The sequence below is a fragment of the Phyllostomus hastatus genome, unplaced genomic scaffold (assembly GCF_019186645.2).
Source record: "Phyllostomus hastatus isolate PE091 unplaced genomic scaffold, TTU_PhHast_1.1 phas_contig_40, whole genome shotgun sequence".
NCBI classification, from domain to species: Eukaryota; Metazoa; Chordata; class Mammalia; order Chiroptera; family Phyllostomidae; genus Phyllostomus; species Phyllostomus hastatus.
Window position 1 is genome coordinate 94,351,781 of NW_025333872.1, and position 26,653 is coordinate 94,378,433.

The 26,653-nt window shown below is 47.8% G+C and overlaps 1 protein-coding gene across 3 annotated transcripts in view; it reads left to right on the forward strand.

The window, feature by feature from the left end:
* TULP4 (TUB like protein 4) overlaps positions 1-26,653 on the forward strand; it is a 179,702-nt gene that overhangs the window by 47,074 nt on the left and 105,975 nt on the right. For 2 of the 3 annotated variants that reach the window (XM_045842813.1, XM_045842811.1), the window contains exons 2-3: positions 4,931-5,033; positions 5,588-7,127. In XM_045842813.1, the coding sequence (XP_045698769.1) occupies positions 6,876-7,127 (252 nt within the window). In that variant the 5' untranslated portion in view covers positions 4,931-5,033; positions 5,588-6,875. Of the gene's footprint in view, positions 1-4,930; positions 7,128-26,653 lie in introns of all 3 variants that reach the window. The other variant, XM_045842812.1, reaches the window with a different exon arrangement.

Below are 26,653 nucleotides of genomic sequence, written 5' to 3' on the forward strand. Positions count from 1 at the left end.
AATGACTTAATGTCTTCATCAAAATACATTAAAGTTCTTTAGGATGCCCACAGACGCACACAGTCCTTCCTTCTCCCTCTGCCCTAGTCCAGGGTACCGTATCTCAGGAAAAGAAGCAGAAGTCCGTGATTCAGGCTCCCGGCACCATCATCTGTGTCGCCGCCATGATCTCCAGTTAATCCAGAGCCATGTGGCACCTTCTCATGACCCACCAGCAAAGGTCCTTTCACCCCTTTTCTTCCAGGGAAAGTTTCTCCTGCTTCCTAAGCCACGTGGCAAAACGGAGCAACCCAGAGCCTCGTGGTTCTGACTCTCGTCAAAGCCACAGGGTCCTCACTCTGCCAAAGCCGCGTGGTTCTCCCTACTGCCACAGCCACGTGGTCCTCTCTTGGCATGGCTGCTGCGCCTGGGTTTTCCTCTGCAGCCCCATTTCTGACTCCTCCCACAGCCAGTTACACCTGCCAGCACTCCCATATTCTTCTAGCTTCACTGGGCTGCCATAGTAAGTTTGGGCAAGTGCGGCCCCATCGCACAGAGCCAGTCTTCTCCAAGCTCTCACACAGGCGCTATAACCAGGGGGAGTTGCCTCCCAGTTACATCCTGGGTGGAAGTCACTTCCATCCCCCCCCGCCCCCCGAACATGGCCACAGCTGTGTAACATATCTATGAAACCAGTTAAAGGTTATAGATGTGTTAAATGCCACACCAGAGGTTAGCTGCAAAGCTGTTGCTATGCAAAACAGCTCTCAGTGGCCCTGCTCCATGTGTCCCTTCCCCCAGCTCAGACTTGAGGGGGTGAAGACATCCTATATATACATATTTCTAATATTTCCTGGACACCTTGAGTTCTGGACCCCATTACAAATCCCAATTTGGGACTCCCCTCTTGGCTGCACCCTGTTACAGGAGGAAGAGAGAGGGAGAGAAATGTCACTGTGGGAGAGGAACATCGCTTGGTTGCCTCTCGTATGCGTCCCCACCATGGGTGGACCCACAACCCATGCTTGTGCCCTGACTGGGCACCACTCGAAAGGGACACCATTCAGTTTGCAGGACAACGCACGCCCAACCAGCCGATCCAAACCGGTCAGGGCATCCGTGCATGCCTGTAGTTATTTTCTCACTAGCATGTTTTGAGAATGATAAGTGCGCACACACACACACATTTATTGTTAAGACACACAATTATGATTAAGTTCCATTATCTTTGCAGGGGTGTGGTGAAGTGTCTGCGTATGTGTTGTTCCCTGCTGTGTAGGTAGCCCCATGACAGTGGTTGCTGAGACTGTCCCTGCCTTAAAAGGCAGTCTTGGAAGACCAATGTGAACTAGCCTCTAGGCAGCTATCGAAGCTCCCTAGGAACCAGTTAGAGCAGCCTTGGACTCTGGATGTTTGTGGGTTGTGGAAAATCCCCCAGGGGAAGGAGTGACTGGAATTAGAGGCAGGTCATCTTAGTTGCTTCAGTTAAAAAAGAAGAGTAGAGTTGGGGTTGCGTTGCCATCTGTGGGAAGGGGAAGCCAGGGGAGAGAGCCCCCCCAGCCCCCCTTGCCAGGGGTAGAGCTGAAACCGACAGTAGCCGATTGTGGCCACGGAGCTGCCGTCCCTCGAGTAGAGAGTAGGATGTGTTTAGTGTGTATCACCAACCAGGAAAACCCATTTCCCCCTTCTCTCCAACCCATAAACAAGTCTATAATCAAAAGCTTAAAGTTTAGATGTTTGGAATATTTCATTGGAAACGTTTCTACTCTGCTTTTTTCCTGCTCTGCATTCATCTGACATCGATTATATTTCCCTAAAGTCTACTTTTTTAAAACAATTTTTTAAGAGTGAACTTCAAAAATTTTTTTAATTGAATTGATTGGGGTGACATTGGTTAATAAAATTTTTTAAAAATATTTTATTTATTTATTTTCTTAGAGAGAGGGGAAAGGAGGGAGAAAGAGAGGGGGAGAAACAGTGACTGGCTGCCTCTCTCACACCCCCAACCGGGGACCTGCAACCCAGACATGCGCCCCAATTGGGAGTTGAACCGGCATCTTTTCTGTCTGCAGGCTGGCACTCAGTCCGCTGAGCCGCGCCAGCCAGGGCGGTTACTAAAATGATACAGGTTTCAGGGGTGCAGTTCTGTAACACATCATCTGTGTAGGTGCTGTGCTCTGCCTCCCCTGCCCACCCTCTTTCCCCCTTGTGATCCCTGTGCTGTTGTGTCCCTGAGGGTTTGTTTCTTTTTAACCTACTCTTCTGCTTCTCAGCTTGGTCTTCTGCTTAACCACTCTTTTAAACTTTTATTCTTTAGAAAGAAATAGAACTATACTCTGAAATTTTCTTTTATCAAATATTATCTTCTCCCCATTTATTATTACTAATATGCATTTTCTTTGTGGATACATGCTTAGCTTGAGAACTAAAATGACATTTTTTGATACTTTATTGGGATTTTCTAGACTGGATATAGTCATTAAAAAAATTCTTGTTAGTAATTTGTTTTTAAACAATCCCAGAGGCATGAGTGCCTAACGTAGCTCATGGCTTGTTAACCCTGTTTACTGCGAGGTATTGGGTTGGCCAAACCTTTTGTCTGTGCAGCAGCACAGGTACAGGGGGTCGCCAGGGTGGGAAGCCCAGGTGCCTACCAGCGGGCAAAACAGGGAAAACAAGGACCTCGCCCCCAGGTAGCCTTTCCTCCCCTGCACAGCACCGGTCACTGGGTCTAGAACCCCTGACCTTTCGTACCGCTGGTCATGTGGTTTAGGTCCCCCGGCTCGTCCTCCCTGGAGACAGCATTTAGGCCTCAGTTGTGTTTCGGCTTCGGGCCCGGAAAAGAAGCGAAACCAGACCAACGACACCGACGTGGGCCTCAGGAACAGCTGCGCGGACTAGCAACCCCTGCCCTGACACAGTCCAGTCGTGGAGGCCGGGGCCCTAAAAGGACACACCTGGAGAGCTGGTGCGTCGTCTGTGGAGACCCTCCCTTGGGGCCCACCTTAAAGCCCGGGGGAGAGAGGGCCCAGCGCACGCCTCCCCCAGCACCTCCGCCGCCCCTTCCCTGCTTGTCCCCCCCGGCGAGCTGCCTTTACCTCCCTCTCTCCTAAGCTCCCGAGGCCCTTGTTTTGCCTCTGCAACCTATTTCCTGAACCCATTTCTTCTACTGCCCACTTCCTGTACCCCTGCGACTTCCTAAACAAACTTTCTCTTCGAGTTTGAGTCTGGGCTGGGAGTTCTTTCCGGTCAGAACAAGTACTGCGAGGTCGCTGAACCAAGGTTTGGTCCGACTCCACCTGTCTAACGCCTGGTGCCATTCTCACCTCCGACAGCACTTCCTGAGATTTTTGGGTGTTTCGTTTGATTCATTGACACGTCACACACACACACACACACACACACACACACACGTGTAAAACGACTCATCTGAATTAGGGTGTCTCAAGGAAAGTATGTGTGAGCACTGCTGCCTTGCTCCTGCCTGCCCCCTCCTGCTACTGGTGAGCGCTGAGTTGATGCTGGGCTGTGCTCCAGGGATGACAAGACAGCTTCCCTGCCTCTGGGAGCGCAGAGCAGGGGTTAGAGTGCGCTGGGGCAGAAGTTCGTGCCAGGTGCTCTGGGAGGTGGCGCAGGAGAGATGCCGGTGTAGGTGGGTTTTTCAGTTTTAGTTTTTGTTTTTAGAGAAAGAGAGGTAGGGGGAGAAAGAGACATTGACTTGTTGTTCCAGTATTTATGCATCCGTTGGCTGATTCTTGTATGTGCCCTGACTGGGGATTGAGCCCACCTTGAACCTACAACCTTGGCGTATCAGGACGATACTCTAGCCAACTGAGCCGCCCAGCCAGGGCAGGTAGGTGGGTTTTAAAGGAAGCGTTCCATCCTGGCAAGGGGCAGCAGGAGTGGCGACGTGTGGAAAGGAAGAACCCAGTACTTAGGGGGCAGGGAGTGGCCAGGCACGATGGCAGGAACACAGGCTGCATGTGGTGGCTGTGGCAGGAGAAGAGGACAAGTCGAACTCAGACCGGAAAGGGTCTCTCCGGTTAGCACTTGACCCCACAGATCAGTGAGTTCTTAAATCCTGGCTCCCAGACCAGGTGCATTAGCATTTCTTGAGAACTTGATAGAAATGCAAATACCTGGACCCAGCCCTAGACTTTCAGGGTCAGGTGTTTTGGCGGGGGGGCTAGGCTGTTTCACCAGCCTTCTAGGGGACTGCCCAGGCCGGGAAAAGAATAGTCGAGGCTCTTTGAGCAGCCTTGAATTTTAGAAAGGTCACTCTGGGGGTCCTGTGGAAGGTGGGATGATGTCGGGTAGTTAAGGCTTGAGTTATTGGCGTTTTTGTGTGGGGTGCAGGTCTGGGCTGGAGGCAGCAGGAAGGAGGAGAAGATGGAGGTGCTGGAGGTAGATTTCGTAGGACTTGATTGCTGCTAGGCAGTTTAAACGCTGAGAAAACAGCGGTGCTTTGCTCTGGGACCTGGCCCCAGTCGGAGATGGAGGGGATTTAGGGGCCCTTGCCGCCTTGTGTGGTTAGGGAGTATCTCTTACTGATAATGAAAAAGCAGGTTCAGGTAATTTGCCTGAGCCTCTTCAGTCTTCTCTGGGGTGTTGCTGGCTTAACCGGAACGAGGGGTCAAGTTGCACACGCAGGGCCCAGAGTCTTAGAAAGGACGGTAAGCCGTGGGAGAGCGGAGGCAGTGGTTTCATTCAGATATCCCAGCTACTGGCAAGTCTGATGAACAGTACAGGGCACGCAGACCTGTGTTGTGCAGTGTCTCCAAGTTGGCGAGGTAGACCCTCCTGCTATTTGAATTTCACCAGTCACTAGCTCCATTTGGTATACGTGAGTATAAAGGTGGGTCTCCAATTTCAGTTATAGCGATCAGTCTGCTGAAAGCTTTATTCTTCAGTATTTTTAGTTGTTTTTTTTCATATCTGTTTTGTTTTACAGATTCCTAAGACTCCAGGGCCTTCACGCTGTGACTCGTCAGGCGGTTCCTGAAACGACCGGGAGAGCGGACGCTTTGCGCACCCGCTGAACAGCGTATGTCTGTGTACGTTCAAAACCTCTCCATGCACACACACTCATTCACGGAGACAGGCTCGTTCCGGTGCACACCTGAAGCGTTTCACAACTAATGAGAGTTAATTTGGGAATCAGATGGAGCAACTTGACACCTCCGGGCTCAGGAGCCCGGGGAGAAAAACACATCAGTGATGGCCAGTTTTCCATGTGGTCTTCACGGGTAAAGAAAGTTTCAAAAAGAAGGAAAAAAAAAAACTTGCGCAGATCAAGCCACAGAAATACCTCTCCAGTTTAAAGCAGGAGCTAAGTGAGACGGTGACGAAGAGAGGAGAGTGAGTTCACGCAGTGCAGGGGGGACCAGGCCTTGGTTTCCGCGCTTTATTTTTCCGTGGACCTGGTGACTCGGACGGGCTTGACAGTCCTGGGCTGACAGGCGACCGTTACCGGAAGGATGTGACCGGAGGAGAGGCGGTTCAGGTTTGACGGGACAAGCCAGAGCAGGGACCCGGTTCCTTTGCCCTCTTCAGTTGACTGTGTCCGCGAAATTTTAATTTATTATTTCCCTTTTTTTTTCCTGTGTAGGATAATATCTTAGGTAGCAGTGGAAACCAATAATTACAAAATATCAAGGAACGTCCAGGCAAAGCTTCTTTTCCCTGTTCTGTCCGTGTGGACTTTGGAAACATTCTCTGAATGTGAACTGGAAAGGGCCCGTCCGCAGAACGTGGGGAAGAACCCAACCTGTGCTGCTGTGTTTCCGTTTGCAGGGACTCCCTTTTCCGCGGAGTCCAGGAGGACCTGCATATGTGAGGGGAGGATTACGCGGTGGACTTAAGTCTGAGTTTAGTTTTTATTTCCTTCGCGATGAAAAAGGACGTGGTGTCTAGAAGCAGAAAGGGGAGAAGTTAGACTGGGGAAGGGAGGAAGGAGGAGACGGACGACACCCTGCAGCGCGGCTTCACCTGAGGCAAACGCCTGGACCGTTGTCAGGGCTTTGGGACATTCTAGCTCTGCGGAGTGAAGGGCCTTCCCCGCTCTCCACCCCCATGGCACGGAGGGCCGCGTGGGCCTGCGGAGCGGCGGTCAGATAGAGCCCAGCGCCCCCTGGGACACGGCGACCCGCCGGGAGGCCTGGCTGTGCCCCGAGGTGGGGCGTTTGGGGTTCTGAAGAGTGGGAAAGGCGTCTTCTCTTCCTAAGCGTGGATTGCCGCCCGCACAAACTCTGGTGGTTTTGCACGGGTTGTGTGCCTTTTTCCCCCCTTTATGCAATCTTTCTCAGCTTTAGCAGCAGCAGAGATTTGTTGAGAAAAGCATGCCAGAGGATGGCGTTAGAGAGAGGATGACCCCGTGTTCTGTGTCTGCATCTGAACTTTTGAAGACAAAATTCCAGCTCGAGGGATTCTTAAAGCCTTAAGTTACTTGAAATCTATGTATTTGCAACCCTTGGTCTCTGGAATCACGTTACACTAAACTGGAATCTCAGGCTGAAGGAGCATAACCAAGTCGAGGGGAAGGAAGAAAACTCGGTTTCTCGATCACCACATACTGACAAGGCTCTCTCTCCAGAGGGTCAGCCCACTGTTCCTCTAAGGACTTGAAACTGAGAGGGGACCCCGCGTTTTTTTAAGCATCACCTTTTCTTACCAGACTGCCATCATCTTTTATAGAGGAATTTTTTCACTATGCATTTGGTGGATCTTTATAAATTACTGACCTTCTAATTAGATCCAGGTCAATCTTAATTAACGGGGGTCAGGGAAAACAACGCAAGCCAACCACAAAAATAGAATAAATCAATGAAAGGAATTGATTGACATTTTTGGGGCATCCAGCATTACTTTTTGAGGAAAACAGTTCACTGGAAAAAAGTATGTACGCAGCGGTGGAGCAGGGGCCAGTCCTTTGCAGCGACTCCAATATCCTCTGCCTGTCTTGGAAGGGGCGCGTCCCCAAGAGCGAGAAGGAAAAACCTGTGTGCCGGAGGCGCTACTACGAGGAGGGCTGGCTGGCCACGGGAAACGGCCGGGGCGTCGTGGGCGTGACCTTCACCTCCAGCCACTGCCGCCGGGACAGGAACACCCCACAGAGAATTAACTTCAACCTGCGGGGCCACAACAGCGAGGTGAGCTGGGGTTTCCTTTCACCGTTGGGTCATTTCTCCAGGTAGTTTTGTGCATTCTGGCCCCCTCCCAGCGCCCCACTCCCTTCCGTGGACTCAAAGCTTACTTGGCTTCAGTTTCTTAGATTTGCCACCAGGTGAGACTTTGCAGAGTGTGACTTCTGTCTTTGGTTTTGGTGGGAAAGTTCTAGGGCAGATACAGTGCCCATTGCGTAGTTACCAAACCTTCACCCCGCTCCACCGCCGTGAGCAAACCCCACGCTCCTTCCACCTGATGTGCCCCCTGACGTGCCCTGCGGCATCCAGTGAGGGACTGCTGGGGGTCGGGAATGGGCCCCGGCCTTCGGGCAGGGCTCGGCTGTGATGTCGGCTCTGATGACCTGATGTCACAGCTGGAAAACTCGGGACTCTCTTTCTTTTGGAAAACGATGTCTTACGGATACTATTGCTGTCATGCAAGTGAGTCATGGCTAGTACTGGTTTTTTATTTAAGGGGATTGCCTTTACTTAGGAGCAGATAGGTTTACCTGGTCATGTGTGTTTGGTGGAAGAACTGATCTCATCATAGGGACATGTCACTGTAGGAATGGTCTCACCTGGATTCTTGGATTTGGCTACTTCTTTCTGAGAAGGCTTCCCGGCCCAGTTTCTTCCTCCATTGCACCCCACCCCGCTTGCCCCTTGTGCTCTGAGCAGCCTTCTGTGGGTGTGTTGGCAATGACAGTTATCTGCCGTGTGGGTTGGTGAACTTTCTGGAAGATCGTCCGTTCCTGTGGTCTTCCTCACCTCACATTCTTTAAATGCCATTTATTTTAGTTCTCTGTAACTCATCAACCCACTTCAACATGGCTTTCCCCCTACCCCTCAAAGTGGAACGGTCTCATTCGCAGTGACGTCACATTGCTGTAAACCCCGAGGTCCCTGGGTTGCAGTGGATGTCGGGTGGTGTTCAGTGGAATTGAAGTGTCACTTTCTCTTGCTTTCCAGGACGCCACCCCCTCTTTGGGTTTTCCTCATGCCTTCATGCTCCCCGCCTTTCGTCCCTCCGCCTCCCCTTTTAAGTGCCGGGGACCCCAGGCATGCAGCTCTTTCTAGGTGGGCTAAGCTGGTTTCGAATCTCCCTGTACCCTGGTGGTTCTGTATCTCCCGCTTGCCTTCACACTCTCGTTCCAGACCCCATTCTTCAGCTTGCCCTTTGAAATGCAGAACCGGATGCCCGCCACGAGGCATCTCCAACTGCAGGTCACCCAACAGAACTCGCCTTCCTGCTGCCCCTTCAGCCACCAGACCTACTGCACCCTCTGTCTTCTCCCCGGAGCAGCCAGCCATGAGGCTACAACACAGAGGCCACCCCGCCTCCCCCCTTTTCCCAGTCCAGTTATGAGATGCGGTGCCCTGTGTGTCCGACTTCCAAGTGGTATCCGGGACCTGTCTCCCTCTCCCTGCTCCTGCATCTTCATGGGTCTTTGGTCTTAAACTCTGCTGCTTAACCTATTGTGGAGGGCTCTGCTTAAGAGTATATATTCATATTTAGTTTCTTGAGTGTTAAAATAGTTTTTAAAATTTAATGTACTTTATCTTTTCTCTTTCCTAGAAACACTTGTGTGACATATGTCACAATTCCAAAAAGGGTGGAAATTTCTAGGTGACAATGTTCTCTTTTGCAGTTGAATCTTAGGTTTCTGTTGTGTTCACGATAAGTCTGAAAACCTGGACTTGGCCTTCAACTCCTTCCTGTGGTTCACCCTGCTTCCTCTGGTTCGCCCTGCTTCCTGTGGTTCGCCCTCCTTCTAGAAGATGCCGAGCTACTGGGGATTGCCAGGCCTGGTCCTGTCTCGGCATCACTGTGTTTGATGAAAATCAACCTTCTTAAACTTAGGAGAGATTTGAAAACCACTTTGGATTTTAAGACATTTATACAGGGTTTTAACATCTATAAGGATCTGTACACTAATTCGAGTGAGAAAATTGGGCTAATTTTGTATTAAAGCCACTGAAAAGTCACTGCAAATTTTTTATCTTCTAATACATTCTTTGTAAAAAGTGAATTTTAGTACGCTTGTGTCGTAGTGACGTCTGTAAGGGAGAACCGCGTTTTATTTCCTGTGGCAATGACCTTGTTTCTGCACCCCGCCCCTCTCCGCCCATTCCCTGTTTCCTGTGTCTCTGTTCCATGGAGTTCTAGCTCTGTCACTCACATGGTTGGGGTGGTCCTGGGTAAGTCATTCGTTTATTGACGGTTCAACTGAAATAATAATTCCTTTATTTCAGAGTTGTTGTGAGAATCTATGGGAATGTATTTTTGATGGAGCTTTGAAAATGCTGAATGCCGTGTACACAGTGATGTTAAAGCACCTCATAATCCTTACAGTACCGTTAATACCCTTAATTACAGGTACCAGTCTGACTTGGGAAGCCAGAAACAATGTTTTTTTTTTTTTATTTCTGTTTCACACTTACGATTTTAACACAGAGGCAGTCAGCAGATAATTGATTGCATCTCTGACATGTGTGCTGAATGTATGTGCTTTTGCCACCGCGGGGCAGGACAAATCATGGATTTTGCCTCATGGAGTCCATAGCCCAGCAATGAAGGTGAGGTGTGGACCTGGACGTCTTGTTCTGCATTTGCATTTCAGTTCAGTACAGAAAGAAAGCTCTGGGTTATTGGAGGAATTAAGGGTGACGATTTTCACCACAAATCTTTCTGGGGGGGTGGTGCTGGGTGGAGGGCTTGGAGCATGAGCTAGATCTTAAAATCCCTTCAGTTCTGTAAACAGTGAGAGCCCACGTGAGGCTGAACACTGCTGGCCTTTTTGGTGTCACAACGGTGAAGAAGGAGCTGCTTCTGCCCAGCTGACCTGCCTGTGGGAGGATGGTTATTGTGGGTTGCATGGAAATAATGCTGCTGCCACTGCTAACAGTTGCCAGATGTTATATGGCCACGATTTTCTAAGTGCTTTATGTGTGTTATTTTGTGTAACCCTCATAACAACTCTCTACAGTTTTGTTTTATTATCCCTGCTGTGCCTTTGAAGAATCTGACTTTCAGGGATGTTATGGAAGTTGTCCAAGGCGCAGAGCTGGGTGACAAAGATGGCAGACCCAGGTTTCAGGTCATGTCCGTGTGTTTCTCATTCTGAGAGACACCGCTTCAAAGGAGGTGAACCACAATGGGCCCAGGAACAGTCATGAGGGACTGTGGGGTGGGTTTCGGGCAGTTGCGGGTTTGGTGAGGAATTGGAGGGTAGCGCAGGGCAACGCTGGTCTGAACTCTGAGTAGTTGTGAAAAGAAAACAGCAACAATAAATGTTCATGGGGTGAGAGAAGGCGATGCTTTTGGTTTGGGCTGCATTCTAGGACTTAGAAGACTTGTATTCAAATAGAAGTATTAAAAGAATCGAAAGTGATTATAAAAGTTATTATTCAGTTCAATGCATTTACCCACGATTGTGGATATCTGCGAGTTGACAGCGTTGGATGTCTTTAGTTTCTTGTGGATATAATGGTTTTCGAGACGCCTGTAAACATTAGCCACCGTGATTCTGTGGTAGTGCATGAATGCGCCTAGCTAGACTCTTGAGGCAAGAGTGTAGCCAGTTATTAATAGATGGGAGGTGTTGAGAAACAGATCTTTTAAATGTGTTTTATCAACTCTTATTTTGATTAGGGAACTGGCCTAGCGGAGAGGAAGAGACAGGAGTATTTCAGTATATTAAGGTCAGAATTTTGTTTCACCTAAAGTGATTTAATCTGTTTTTATACCGAAGCTCAGTAGTGTTAATTTTTATCATAGTAATACTTACACAAGAATAAATGCTAATAATGAAAAATAGCAATGTTCTACCTCTGGTTCCCTTCCTGTCTGCCTTCTCCCAAGGGCTTATATTTTTTTTTTTATCTTTTCAATTAATCAGTTTTGGGATTTGGGCTGTTGACTGTTTTCCTGTCTTGGGAAGTGGAGATTCGGCTCTCCCTTTCTAAGTCATTCAGCCTGACTTTGCCCTGCTACACCTGATCGTCCCAGCATTACTCTGGTGTAATAATTGGTTAGCTCATAATTAGTATTTACATTTTTTAAACGGTGCCAACATCATGCCCAGTTGAACCAAGTAGAGTACTATGGCTATATTTCCTTTATTATTGAACTTTTTTTCCCTCATGATAAAAATTGTGTTCTATTTTGTTTTGTTTTTTTGCAGTGGTTTTGTTTCTTTACCTATTGTGAATCTTCCTATATCTTCAATATGTTTCTGCACATTCACATCAATGAGATGATCTGTCAGTTCTTTTTGTTATTTTCCTGGAGACTTCCACCTTGGAGTCCTTTGCCCTCCTGCTCTCTCTGGGTTGGTGCCCCAGCGGGCCCCAGCCAGCGGGCCCCAGCCAGCGGGCCTGTGTGCGGCTGACTTCCTGAGCTGCCTGTTACCATCATCTCGGGAATTCCTTTGTCCCTTATTTCTGCTGGATCCGTTATTTTTCCTATCTTGTATCTTTTTCTTTCTTGGTTTAACAAATTCTTTTTGGTTGCAGTATACTTATACTCTTCAGGATCTAAGAAACAATTTGTAAGTCATGAGTTTTAAGACTTGTACGAGGGAGAACCCAAAAGAGAAAAAGCAGAATTACCTTCCGGAGGGTGGGTCCCCCGTTGGCCAGGCTTCCTGGCCGGGTGAGTGTTCCAGGATCCCATCTGGATCAGCGTACCAGTTGGCGGTGTTGTGAGAGGCTGCGTTCGACTGCAGTGAGTTTTTTTTTGAAGTGTTTTCCCATTTTGTGATGGGTGGTTTACAAGTGCACCTGCCCACACTATGCTGAGCATCGAGCAGTTTTTAACCAAAAATGGCATGATCCTTGTGCCCCACCCTCCCTATTCACCTGATCTCACCCCCAAGTGACTTTATTTTTTTGTTTCCCGGCATGGAAAAGGTCCTCAAAGGGAAACATTTTATGGATTGGAAGAGGTGAAACGAGTGGTAGAAGCACTGAAAGGCATCAAAATTCAAAAACTACTTTGAACAGTGGAAAAAATATCTCAAAACCTGCATTGCATGAAATGGAGAGTACTTGGAAGGGGACTGAAGTTTCAGCGTGTAAGAATAAATACACAGTTGTTTATATTCCAGGGTTTTCTTGGGGCCCCCCTCGTAGATATTTTTGATCCGCTGTTGGGAATCCCTGTGTGTGGAGGGCTGATTTACGTCACATGCAGATCTTTGGCTTCGAGGGGGACGGGGCCCCGACTCCCAGGTTGTTGAAGAGCCAGCGTGTGTATAATTCTGCCTCATTCTTGGTTGCTTGTTTGACTAGGTATCGATTTCTAGGTGGGTTCCTTCAGAATTTTGAAGACATTTTTTTTTTTATAATCTTCAAACCTGCAGAAAATTATTCTTGAAAGGCATGGTTATGAGTTCAGACCAGACTCTGTTTGAATCCTAGCTTTAAGTACATTATTTAATTTCTCTGTATTATAATCATCTCATTTGTGAGATGGGTTTATAAATAGTACTTTCCCCATATACGGTTTGATATAATGGTTCAATGAGTTACCACACGTAAGCATTTAGAACAGTGCCCAGACCTTATGAGACCTTCGTCAAATTGGCCATTTACTATTATTATTCGAAGTCCTTTACATGTGACCTTTTTAAAATAATTGAAGTTTTGGCATCTGATCTTTTTCCCAGATATTCTGAAATCTTGTGGTGATGTTTGAAAGTCATGTACTGTAAAGCTGTGTGGCACTGTTGTGTATGTTTGCGGGGGGGCGTTTCAGCTTAGGGGCTTTATAGTGGAGCACTGGGGGCAGAACTGGCTGTCTTGTTGCTGACACCCAAACGCCAGCGTGCCCAAGCATGGTGCTTCGCGGTGGTTCAGTTTTTCTAGATAAGGCCCTTCCAATCCCACGCCTGCGAGTTTACTCCTGCTGCCAGCACTCTGAGGGTGCAGGGCAGGGGGTGTGCGTGTGTGGGTGCTGAGGGGAGGTAGTGATAGGACGGGGGGAGCTCGTGCTTACTGAGTCCCTCCTGTTGTCAGACACCGTTCTAAGAGCTATAACTCGTTTAATTCTGACATCAACTCGGTGACTTTGAACCTATTTATTTTAAAATTTATTTTTATTCCCACCTGAGGACATTTTTTTTTCATTGCTTTTAGAGAGAGAGGAAGGGGGGAGAGAAACACTGATGTGAGAGAGAAACATCCATTGGTTGCCTCCTACACATTTCTGGACCAGGGACCACATGAGCCCAGGCCAGGGATCAGACCCGCAACCTAGGTATTATGTGCTCTGACCGGGAATCGAACCCACAACTCTTTGGGTACAGGCCAGTGCTCCCACCAACTGAGCCACACTGTCCAGGGCTGAACCCATTATTACTGTCATCTTATAGATTAGGAAACCGAGGTGCAGAGACGTTTGGCAGCTTGTCCAAGGTAGCACATCTCTCCTAATCGACAGGGCCGAGACCGAACCCAGGAACCCCTCAGGTTCTGCACGCTTAACGTCTCAGAAGATCACCTCTGTTTTCATTCTTGTCACAGCCTTTGCCGTGCCCAGTGTCCCCGAGGCTGGGTTCTGTGGGCCGTTCTGCCGGGGGAATGAGCCTTCAGTGTCAGGTGCTGCGGGGAATAATTGCCCGATTATGTTGCGGTTGTTGCGGCTCTGAGCGTCGTCCAGCCGTGTGGGTGCCGGGGCTAGCCTGTTCTGCGAGCGGCTTCCCGCCAGGCCTGCTGGCTTGAGCCCGGCCTCCGCCTCCTCCAGAACTGGAACCTCATCCCTGAGCCTTCCCAGGCTGGCTCCCGCTGGGCACCTCTCTGCAGGCGCTCGGGGGCCGGCTCCGCTCCGTGAAGCCGGCCGCCGCTCATCCCTTTCCTGGCTTCTGTGCTGTGGCTTGGGTGCCCTTGAAGGCAGTTTTGTGCGTGTTTTCGTGCTCCTTGTGAGGGTGTCTAAGAGGAGGATGGGAGTCATCTTTATTTTGCTATCTTAAATGAGAATTCTCCTGTTAAGATATTTTAAAAGGTTCTTAAAGGCATTGAAAGTAGATTTATTTCCCTAAACAAAACCAGAATATGATAGAATGATATTTTATTTGGAAAACAGAATTTGTCAAAATAATAGCATTGTTCTTTTCTGTTTAGTAATTTAATTTTTTTCCCCTCATAGAAATAAATTATGCCTGAAAGTAACTTTGAACACATGGAAAACACTGTCTTTTGGGTGTGTTTTTGATGGCAAGGATGAGAGGGATGTGGGCACAAGGCAGGAATTTCTTCAGGAATAGCCTCCTAGGGAAGCAGCTTTCAGCTGCGCCATGTCAGAATGTGGATGGATGAGGTTATTATTGCAGTCCTGGGCAAATAAATATTTCCCTGACTCTAGCATCTGCTTGTGATTTATTAATAGGTGAACCTATGGAGTCTTGAACCAGACTGCTTGGGTTTGAGCTGAGCCCCTTTATGAGCTGGGACAAGTCACATATTTCTCTGTGCATGGTTACCTTATCTATATGGGAACGTAACACCTGCCTCCTAACCTGCTTGCAGTGACTGCAAGATACAGCTACACTCGCTGTCATCTGCCTTTTTTTTTTTTTTAGGCTGAAACAGTAGAGCTATGGTGCTCTGCTGAGAAATGGCCTCTTGACCACAAACGTGGGGATGGAGTGTGAGGCAGGAGGCAGGTGAGGGGTTAGAAGCAGGGCTCAAGGTGTTCCAGCTGGAAAGGAGGCGGGGCTCGTGCTACTAGTGTTATTACAGGTTTGGGATTCTGGGATGCTAGGCACCCCATCTGTGTCACCTCCATATGTGCAAGGCATTCCTGACTCCTCTTATAAGCAGAGCTTGTTCATCCTGCCTACTTCCATCCTAGTCCACAGGACCTGACTCGTGGTTCTCAGGTGTGCACGGAGCCATCTAGTCCTCCTTCAACAGACGGGCCGTCAGGCATCATGCGGAAACGGGGCCGCAGCGCACCGCGCGGGGCATGTCGCATTCTCACTGGAGGTTTTTGTCTAAAGTTGGTGCGAGTCGTCTCTTCAGGGTATGGCCTGGGGTGGGGTAGGGAGGGTAGGGAGGCAGCGAGAGCAGGGGATCTGCGCTGTGCGGCAGTTCGGGGTTTCTGATCGGCTCCGCCCACACGCTGGACTCTGAAGATCCAAAACTAACACGCCTGTGTGTTTTGCCCAACATTGTATTGCTGGGTGTTTTTATTGTACCTTCTGGCAACCTACATCTGGTTTCTCTTCCTCCTTGTTGCTGTTTCATGGAATTCTTACTGGCATTTGTGTTTTTATCACTTGGCCTAGATAGATTTGAGCTACTAAAATATAGAGGAAATTATTTTGTCCTAGGGACCTTTATTTATTCTGAAATAATCCTCCTGTTCAAGCTTACTTCCCATACTACTTTCTCCTTCCTGTATGTAATCTTAACAGAATTCAAAACAAACACCAGTACTGTCTGTATTGGCTCTATTCTTCTCTTTCTTTGCTTCGTAATTTTTTAAATTAAAATTATTGGGGTGGCATTGGCTGATAAGATCATAGAGGTTTCAAGTGTCCATTTCTATGATAGATGATCTGTATGTTGTATTGTGTGTCCACCACCCAAAGTCAGCTCATCTTCCATCACCGTATGTATGGCTGCCTTTACCCTTCCTTCATCACCCTCCCCACCGCCTTCCCTCTGGCGACCGCCATGCTGTTGTCTATGTCTGTGAGTTTCAGTTGTATATCCCACATATGAGGGAAATCATGTGGTTCTTAAGCTTCTTAAATTTTTAGAGTTTAAGGAAGTATTTGTTCGTCAGATCTTTAAAATAGGAAATAACCTTGGAAACAACATCATCATTAAGGTATATTTTGTAAACTCAGTAGCAGAAATAAATGTTTAGTGGCTTTGTTTTCCAGATCATGTAAATTAATGTTTAGACTTGGGGAATGTATTTTACTCAAACAGTTTAAAAACAAGAGTGTAAAAGCTGTTGTCTCCAATATGTCAGTTGGCCATCTGTGTGTCCTCTTTGGAGAAGTTTCTACTCAGGTTCTTTGCCCATTTTCTAATTGGGTAATTTTTATTGTTGAGTTTTATAAGTTCTTTATACATTTTAGATATTAACCCCTTATCAGAGTTACCATTGGCAAATGTTTTCTGTGGGAGGACACTTTAAAACCATGCAGGTACTCTGTTCCTTATCAAATTTTTCTCCCTAGATTTATTGTCCGTTGATGATGCTTGCTTGAAACCTTCTTTACTATAATGGTTGCAGAATGGCAATTTTCAGCTTTAATACTCCCTCCACAGAACGCTGTCGGTGGACATGAGCTCCCCATTGTCCCCTGCTCATTCATTTATTCATCTGCGCATCCAGCCACCTACCCATCCATCCATCTATCCATCCACCCACCTACCTTCCTAACCAGTATGAACTTACCGGTTTTCTCTTTTTTTCAGTGCTTAATAACTTGATTATTTATACCCAGTTTTGCTCAAATTTTTCCAGATTTGGCCATCAGAAGACCCTTCTGGCTTATGTCCTTTTAATGCACTCCGGCCGTTGGGGGTGCCCCTTTCTGACGTAGCAGTATGTTCCAGTCTGATCTTGTACTCACCCTGCCCCGGATCAGCCAACAGCCATTTCTCCAAGGAGAAATGCTTTTGTAAAATTTTTTCCTGGTGGGAGGAATACGGTATTAGAAACGAAGATCTGGCCTCTAGGTGTGCTCATTGTTTCTGGGGTGTCATTGCTACTAGGCCCTAGCAGTAGATACATACCTGGAGATACACATACATACATACGTAGAAGTCTGGCCCACTCAGGAGACAGAGACCATACGGCAGGTCGAGTAACTCTAAGAAATAAGGAACGTCGTTGTGATTCGCTAGGGCTGAGGGAGAGGACCCCAGGAAGGACAAGCTTGGAAGGGGTTCAGATGATCTCATTAGAGAAGGTGTAGTTAATCTTGACAGCACTGATAGCCAGACTGGAGCTGGTCTGGAGGCCAGAGATGAACAGCCCTCTGGAGTGTGGGGAGAGCAGTAGGCGGGACCACCGGCTGGCGGCGTGGTGCGCAGGGGTTCCGGGGCAGGGGCTCTCACAGTGAAAGTGTCGTGTAGGGCCTTTGAGGAGGAGGGCTGGCAGAGGAGTGAGTGCTCAGCGTGAGCCTCCAGCCGTAGGCAGCTGGGGGTACAGGCGGTGGTCTGGGGCTCTGGTTTCTGTGTCCAGTACATTGTGGGGAGGTCGTCACCAGGTCCAAGCTGCTTGGTCACAGGAGGGGATGTGTTTTGGGCCAGTGGCTGGGGCAGGTGGCACTGGATTTCTTCGCACCCACACAGCCTCGCCCAGCCCCAAGACCCCTGGACTGCAGGAAGCCTTTGTCTTCCTGCGGTGTCCCTCCAGTGCCCTCTGCTAAGAAAACGTCACACTGTGCTCACATTCAAGGAGGAACGCTTAACTGAATTGCACTGCTCATTCCAGAGCAGACACTGAAGGGTACACTTGGAGTTGGGGGGTGATTAACATGTGTGTGTGTGCATGTACACATGCACGTATGTATATTTTAGAAACCATGAGTCTACACCAATATTTCCAATTCCAGTCCACCCCCTTGGCTTCCCCCATTTCGTATTTGTGATTTTTCTTACATAGTTTGCTCATTCTCATAACACATATAAAGTAATTTCAGAACATCTTCACCCATGCTAATAACACTAAAGACAAATGTACTGAAAAGATCCTAAGGACCTTGGTCTCCCTGGAGTTCATGTGCAAAGCTCCAACCCCCCAGTGCGGTGGTGTTTGGAGATGGCCCTGTGGGCGGTGGTTAGGGTTAGGGGTAGGGTGTGAGGGTGAGGCTGTCGTGACGGGGTTGGCGCCTTTGGAAGAAGAGACACCAGGGGGTTTGCTTGGCCCCCAGCACACGGTGAAGAGGTCACGTGGCACACAGCGAGGTGCTGGCCATCCCAAAGCCTCATTGTAAAACCTGCCTTGCTGGCACCTTGATTTTGGACTTCCAGCTTCCAGAACTGTGAGAAATAAAATTCGGGCCGTGTAAGCTGCTCAGTCATGGTATTGTGTTAGGGCGGCCTGAGCTAGGACAAGAGGTCAGAGTCCGCCCGCAGTCCTCCCCCCAGTGCCGGGTGTTCGTGGTGAGGTGGGGGGTGTCTTCGGTTGCTCAGATCAATTCTCTGCTGCTTCAGCGAGGGTAATGAGTTCATTTGAAATGCAGTTGGGTGTGTTGGTTTCATTTTTATTTCAGATTTTGGGTTTTTCCTCTTTTCTTTCCTGTTGATTTTATGTTTTGAATATGTGGAACATGAACATACATTTAAAAGTAAAAAACACACAAGGAGATATGCTCACACTCCTTCCCTTGTTCCTTCCGCCCCTTCCACCAATTTTGTAGATACTTCATTCCTTTCTAGTTTATTTTTTCTCGTACCTTCTGTAATGTGCGTGTGTGTGTATGTCAACAAAAGAGAGCATAATATGTGTGTGTTATTTTGCCCGTTTTATTGAGATATGATTGACATATATTAGTGTATTAGTTTTATATGTATGTGCACACGTGTGTGTGTGTGTGTGTGTGTGTATGGTTTTTTGTACTTTTTTCCCCACCGAACATCTGGCAGTGACTCCATGTCAACTCATGCAAGGCGTTCTCCTCCTTTTTCTCGGCTCACAGCACCCCATTGTGTGTGTGTGCACCAGAGTCTGTTCAGTCTCCGAGTTTAAATATTTAGGGATTGTAATTTAGTTTGTAATTTTAAATGATGCTGCAGTGGATAATTTGTGCGTATGCGTTTTTGTGTTGTTGGCGATATCGGAAGGGTAAGCTCTTAGCAATGGGATTGCCATGTTGAAGTGTGAAAATGCACGTAGTGTTGTTAAGATATTGCCAAAGTCTCTCCCATAATGATTAAACCATTTTGCATTCCCACCAGCAGTGTATGAAAATATCCTTTTCGCCCACAGTTTCACCAACGGAGAATATTATCAAGCTTTTAAACTTTTGCCAAGCTGCTAGATAAGAAGTGACATCTTTGCCCTGGCTGGGTGGCTCATTTGGTTGGTCATCCCATGCACCCGAAGATTGCAGGTTTGATCCCTGGTTGGGACATGCATGGGAGGCAACCTGTCGATGTTTCTCTCTCACACCGATGTTTCTTTTTCTCTCACTCTCTCATCAGTAGTAAAATACTGGGGAGGTGAGACTTAAAAAATAAAAGAAATGACATCTTAGTGTAGTTTTAATTTGGATACTGTTTATTATAAGTGAAGTTTCAAATATTTAAGGACCATTTTTATACCTTATGAGTTGTCTGTTTGCGTCTTTTATCCATGTTTCTATGGGATTTTAAATCACTTTGCCTTGTTCAAATTTTGCAAGTTTTTTGTTTATTGGGGATATATTAGTCTTATATTTGTGATATGGGTTAGAAATGTTTTCTCTCAGTTTGTCATTTATCTTTTGACTTTGCTTATTATGTTTTTGCCACACAGAAGTTTACAATTTTTTAAAGATTTTATTTATTTACTTTTAGAGAGGGGAAGGGAGAGAGAAAGAGGGAGAGAAACATCAATGTGTGGTTGCCTCTCATGCACCCTCACCAAGGACCTGGCCCACAACTCAGCCATGTGCCCTGACTGGGAATGGAAGCGGCAGCCCTTTGGTTCGCAGGCTGGTGCTCAATCCACTGAGCTACACCAGCCAGGGCACATTTTTCTTTTATCTAGTCAAACTTACCAGGTTTTTGGCTTCTGGATTTTGAGTCATAAGTAGAAAGCCTTTTTCTAAACCTTGGTTATAGAGGAATTCACCCATATTTTCTCTAGGTTCAGGAAAAGACTTGTGACAAAATACTGCCAGTAAGAAGAAATCAACATATCCTTTATACTTGTTGTGGAATCTTTCATCCATGACTTTCTTACAATAGGACAAATGGTGATTAAGCGCTCTGAGACCTGCCAGGCAAGATGGGTTTTAAATCCCTTCTGCGAGGAGATAAACTAAAGAACAAAGAGATTGCAGTTTAAGTTGAGTTAGAATTTCAGTCAGTGACAGAATTGAGAATGTAACTCATTCAAAAAAAAAACAACAACAACCCCAAAACCCTTTGATTTCTTCCTCTGTTTTGAGTTCATTCCCAAGACCAGTCAATCCACTCCTTCAGAGATTCTTGTCTGGTAAGTGGGTCTTCCTGTTTAAGGGGATTCTTCCTAATTTCGCGGAGCGTTTTGCCGGGTCTCATCATCGACGTCTTACCTAGAGCTCTGCCTGAGTGACCACAGGGCCGGGCCGTCTGGAGAGAGGTCGCGGGCCTGGACTTTCCCTAGCTTGTTCTCTGGGACCCAGACTGAATGAGAGACTCGGAGCAGTGACGCCCTCCCTGTGTGGGGCAGGCGGGGGTCAGACGCAGGCCCTCAGATCCCCCTTTTTCGGTAAGGGGTTTGTGTGGAAGGGCCCCTCTTCCAAATGAGCTCGCAGCAGTCCAGAGGCTGGGAGAGAGCAGGCTCCCCTCTGCTGCTGAATAATTGAAGATAATGTCATGTAGTGATTCACTTTCATGCGGTGAGACATGAAGACGGAGACCAGGGAGCAATGAGTTTATAGAGTTGATGCAGAGCCAGTCTTTTTTTTTTTTTTTTTTTAAGATTTTATTTATTTATTTTTAGAGAGAGGGCAGGGGAGGGAGAGGAGCATCGATGTGTGAGAGATAACACTGATCAGTTGCCTCTCGCAGGCCCCCAACTGGGGGCCCGGCCCACAACCCAGGCATGTGCCCTGGCTGGGAATCGAACCAGTGACCTTTCGGTTTGCAGGCTGGCACTCAGTCCACTGAGCCGCACCAGCCAGGGCTGCCCTTGTCTTTTTAAGTTCCCATGCAGGACTGGAAAGGAGGAGGAAGCCTTGGCTTCTTTTCCAGCTCTAATGGCCACTGGATGTGTGACCCTTGACATCTACTTTCTGACCTTTAGTTTTCTTTGTCTTGAAAACCAGGTGGTCTATAATAATTTTTGCAGCTCTAGGGGTCTGAATTCTTCTAGTTTATTTTCTACTTTTAATATGTTTGTTACATTGTCCAAACTACTAAGCACTTTTGAGTCTTTGTTGCTGTTTTTTTTTTTTTTTTAATCAAACTTCACATCTTCCTAAAAATTTCTTTTTAAACACTTTTTGGATTTAAGAATATTGCTCACCCCTGGTCTGGTAGCTTGGTTGGAGCACCATCTTGTACACCAAAAGGTTGCAGGTTCAATTCCTGGTCAGGATGCATGCCTAGGTTATGGGTCAGGGTATGTACAGGAGGCAATCAATAAATGCTTCTTTCTCACATGGTTGTTTCTCTCTCTCTCTCTCAATCATTTTTTTAAAAACATACCCTTGGGTGAGGATTAAAAAAATAGAATATTACTCAAATAATTTGATTGCACTTGACATTTTATCATTTCTGTTTAAGTATAAGCTCCATGGGAGCAGGGGCATGGTTTCGGCACCTTAAAATAAAAGGCAAATAGTGTATTTCTTCTTGGTGTGGCTTAGTTTCAGAAGGGAAAAACAATTCTAGGGGCTTGGTCACACGGAGGTCGGCCTTAGTGTTTCAGGTTGATTACCACATACATCAGTACTTGACTGTTTCATGGCGCTGAGTTGCACCTTCTGTAACTATGGCCAAAGGTCATGAAGATTCATTGTTGGGTATAGAAAGGATGGGAAGTGCGGCTTGACCTTTACAGATCCATTTCAGCAACTTGAAAAAAAAACCCACTTAAAATACGGTAATGAATTCATGCTGAAAACCATGGTCTGCATGTCTCCACATCCTAGCCCCCCCAGCTGATGTTCTGCTGTTTCACTTGTGTAATGGGATTTCCTTTGTGTCTGAAGAATGGAGAATTTAATTATTTAAAAGAAAATTTGTTCTCAGCGGGTCTGACATTTATTACGAATGTTAGGCCTTGTTGTTGAGCAGCTCTTTTATTTTTCCTATACGGAAAAGGAGCCGGTTAAGTTTCCAGAGATGTGGCCCAGAGCCAGGTGTTCTCTCGATGTGGCCACACCCCTTCTGTAACGCTGAGGAGAACGAAACGATCCGTGTCACCACGTGAACAGTCAGCGATTATCGCAGATTTAGTGTAATCTGGAAGGGGGGATCACAAGACTTTTGTGGAGTACGAAGTTCATTGAGGTTCCAGGGACTTAAAATAACCACTATAGACAGAAGTCTTCTTTTCTGAATAGATTTATGTCCGGAGAGTCAGCTTCTCATATTTTTTCTAGTGAAGGTGAATTGTGGCAATTGTTTTCCTGTTGACATTTTAAAAATTAAAAAACCTATGAAAGATATTTTCTCCCTAAGTTTTCATTCAACGCATCTGAAAAATGCTAAGCATCTTCTGTGTGTCAGCTGCCGTGCTCAGTGCCGTGGCTGTAGAAGTGCACAGATTGAACACGTTTTATTGATTACGATGTATGTAGTCACAAGTACGGAAAAAAAGTACTTACGTTGACTTAAGCAGTTAGTGAAAGGAATGAGTTTCCTCATGGAACTAAAACCATCCAGGGGATGGCAGGCTGAAGTCATTACTTGACCCCGTGGAACCATGTGTCTCTCCGTCTCTCTGGTCTGTCTTGGCTTCACAAGTTGGCTCACTCAGCATGGTTCCCTTGGGAACCCCAGGCTACCGGTCTCCCATTTTTCCCTCCAGTGAAGAGTACAGACTGTTGTTCTCCAATAAAAGTGCTGGCTTTGACTCTTATTATACGGAGTTCGTCATGTGCCCAAACCTGAACCAGTCACTGTGGCCAAAGGGAGGCAAAGCTCTGACTGGCAGGCCGGAGCCACCCATGGGGGTGGGTGGAATCGTCCCTTTTCCATCATGAAGGTTGAGAGCAGGGATTGGTGTTTCCCGGGGGAAAATCAAGGCTCTGCCCTAGAAACAGGGCGTGAATGGAGTCACACGTTACCAGTGCCTGCCACACAGCCTCTGCCTTCCTAGCCCACGGTCTAGTGGAGGGAGATGGAATTTCAACAGCAATGGCCATCAACGTGCTGTGGTGGAGAAAATTCCCACTGGACTGGGGGCATCAGCAGGAGCACTTCTGTGCAGCTCTTACTTTAAAGTGTAACAAGGAAAAAGTGGACACTTGAATGTACATGTTTAAAGAAAACATAATTTGATGAAGGAGTGTGGCAGTTAGCCTTATTTTGGATTGTCTCAGACAGCAAACTTGCCGGGTCAGCACCTGTCAGCTGCTTCTGGGCCAGGTCTCTGCTCGGAGGCCACATGGGCTGGGCAGTGACATGTCACCTGCACACACCGGGGCGCAGTTAACGCTCTGCATTTCTGCATAATGGGCGTGGGTTCCGGATCGTGGCACTGAGGCAGCCACCTGACGGTGCACCTTCTGTGGGGAGAGAGGTGAGCTGGCTGCACGAGGAGGCCTGTACAGGGACCCGAGTCACTGCCCCAACGCGGAGCCAGGACTGCAGAGAGACCAGAGGTGGCAGAGGGGACTCGGGAGACAGAGGGGAGATTACAGAACATTCCTGGACAGCGTGGCATTGGAGGTTGGCCTTGATTACGACACAGGTTTCTCCTGACTGGAGCACTGCGTCATTTGTCTGAGATCTCCCCTCGTGGGGGTCCCCAAGGACTGCCGGTCTCGTGTAGGTGTAAGCGCTCCTAGGTGGGCGAGGCTGCCCATGCTCACTTGCGAGGACTGTCCTGCGAGGTGTCACCGAGTCCAGGGAACGTCAGTCCGGTGGCCAGGAGAGCTTAGTTGAGGCAGACCTCCTCGGCATGGAACGGGGCTCTCGGGAAGGACAGAAGCAGGTGTGGCCCGGCCTGCACCTGGGGGCATCTGCTCGTCCTCTGTATTCCCACCACCACGGTGTTGGAGCCGCAGTGGCCACCAGTGGGCATGTTCAGAGATCTGTAATTTCATTTGGTGGAGTCACGGTAATTTGATGACTAATGAAAATGCGTTTTTCTGGGTAAGTTTATGAGAACTATTTTGTATTTATTTAGCCTCTAGACTCAACAGACCTCAAATGGTAATGTAGACATTCAACTGCAGGGCTACTCCTAACTGTTGAGTACAAATTATGTTGACGGAATTAAGTCCTCATAAATTTAATTTTTATTAAGTTTGTTCCTGAGTCACTGAGTGTTCTCCCCACACCCGCTACTGTGCGTGCATGCGTGTTGGGGAGGAGCCAGGGCAGAATGGTGCGTGTGCACAAGCGTGTGCGTGCACACACGTGGGTGTTATTCCTCTTACAGGAAGGAGGTGGTTTCACAGAGGAGTCTGGACCGTTTCCCCAACCATTTACTGCAGCCGAATCAGCCCTGCACCTGCTGTGAATGTGCCCCTCTCTCATGTCACCTGGATACCTGATGTCAGCTTTCGGGACTCTGCCTAGCCCTTTCTTTTCCCTGAATGCCTCAGCCGTCTGGACTGATGGTTCCAGGGGGACCTCCCACCTTTGCACTCAGTGACTGCTTATTACCACTTGCTGGGCACAGAACTCATTGCTCTGTATTATTTTCAGGGATGTGCCCAAACCATCCTTCCCTGGTGTCTGCTATTCGAGTTAGCACCTTGGAGGGACGGCTCAGCTGCTGTGGAGATGGCAGGAGTGAAGTCAGACTGAAGAGTTAACAAGTTTTCAGGCTGTCTCTATTTTAAAGGCATGCATGAGAAACTGCTGCACTTTCAAAAGATTAATGTACGTAAGCTTGTATTATCTACCAACATGAGTCACGTCGTCACCTTGCTGTTCGTTTGCACATATTTAGATCTGAATCCTGAAAACGGGTGATCTGTGGTGTAGCCTGGGTTATCTGTGGAGGGAAAACAGCTCATGGGGCTGATTCATTCAGGGAAGCGACTGCAGAGCGAACTCGGTACCTTTAGCACGTAGGGTTCCTTGAGTAAGGAAATGACGGATTATCTATGTTTTAGGTTCTACTTACTTATTTACGGGAATGGAGGGGGAAAGAGAGAGGGGGAAACATCGATGAGAGGGAAAAACACTGCTGTTTCTTTATCACATGAGCCCCGACCAGGGACTGAACCCACCACCTAGTCATGTACCCAGACCAGGAATCAAAACGGCCACCTTTCAATTTGTGGGGCCGTGCCCAACCCACTGAGCCACATCAGTCAGGGCTGTGTTGTAGCTTTTCTGTCTGATACTTTCAAGTGAAAGTGCAGTCTGGTGTGTTCAGTGCCCGTATTACTAACCTTTTGACAGGGTGAATTATAAAGAATTTAGGATTTGGAGTCAGACATTGCACCAACTCTTAATTCTAACATTAGCTGTATAATCTTCAGCATGGCTCCTTAGCTGTGAAGCGGGGATTATGAAGTCATATAGGGCTGTTGTGAGGATTAAGTAGGATTATGTTCGCTTGCCTCGTATATAAAGTATCTGGTGTATTGTTTGAGTCTGAGAAGATACCCAATAAGTGGTAGCTGCCAGGCTTCCTGTAGTGAACAAGATAAAAATAAACAGTGTTTTGGGGCCGAAATTTTATATTTGGGGATACTTCTTCACAATTATCATTCCAGAAAATCATCAAAATACGGGTTTGGTGTGCACACATGCGAGCATAGAACTGTGTCTGCGGCCAGCCCCTCTGGGACAGTTCTCTGGGGCCGCGCCACTAGACAGCGCCAGGTGATGGGAGGAGCTGGCCCCCCGCAGCCAGGCCAGCCGTGGGAGAGGGGGTGTCTCGGCGATGGCTTGCTCTGGGCTGGGGCGTCAGAATCATTTTCACCGGTGGCCACATCAGCCTTGCGGTGGCCTTCAAAGGGCCGAATGTAGTGTCAGGGCTGTATAAAAGTAACTACTCCCTAACTAGGGGCAAGGAGCTCAGCGCTGCCGCTGGGTAGAAACCAGGTGCCGGGCCGGATAAAACAAGGTGGAGGGCCGGACTTGGGCCGCGACCTAGTGTTTGCCACCGGTGTCCCAGAGGCTCACAGACCGCTGACCCCGGGGGTTGGAGTTGTGCACGAATTGTGCTCACGTAAGTACGTGGGCGTGACTTGGAGCCGCCTGTGAGCCAGGCTGGGCTTTGTCTGGGGGCGTTGTCTGTGCAGGGGCGGGGGCCTGACCTCAGCGGTGAGGTCTGCTCCAGCTCCTGTCAGGGGGCTGAGCTACAGCAGAGCCCAGATTCTGGGTGAAACCCAGTCCAGCAGGACATGGAGATTTTACTTCCCCAAACTTTGGCCGGTTAGTTCATTGTTGGTGTGCCTTTTCTTCTTTTGTGTTTCTAACCAAGCAAAACCTAACTTAGGGTAATGCTAGCGAGTGGCAAGGAACATGATGAGGAAAAGACTAAGGGCTCTTGACTAGCTTTTTTTTTTTTTTTAATCTGTCAGGACAAACAGTTTGACTTAAAATGAAAACACTAACAGCACGAGGTCTTTGGAGAAAACACTAATAAAGCATGAGAGTTGTTCCTAGCACTCTGCCTAGCTCATCGGATATGAAAAGGACCTGTGTGGCCTTCCTTTAGT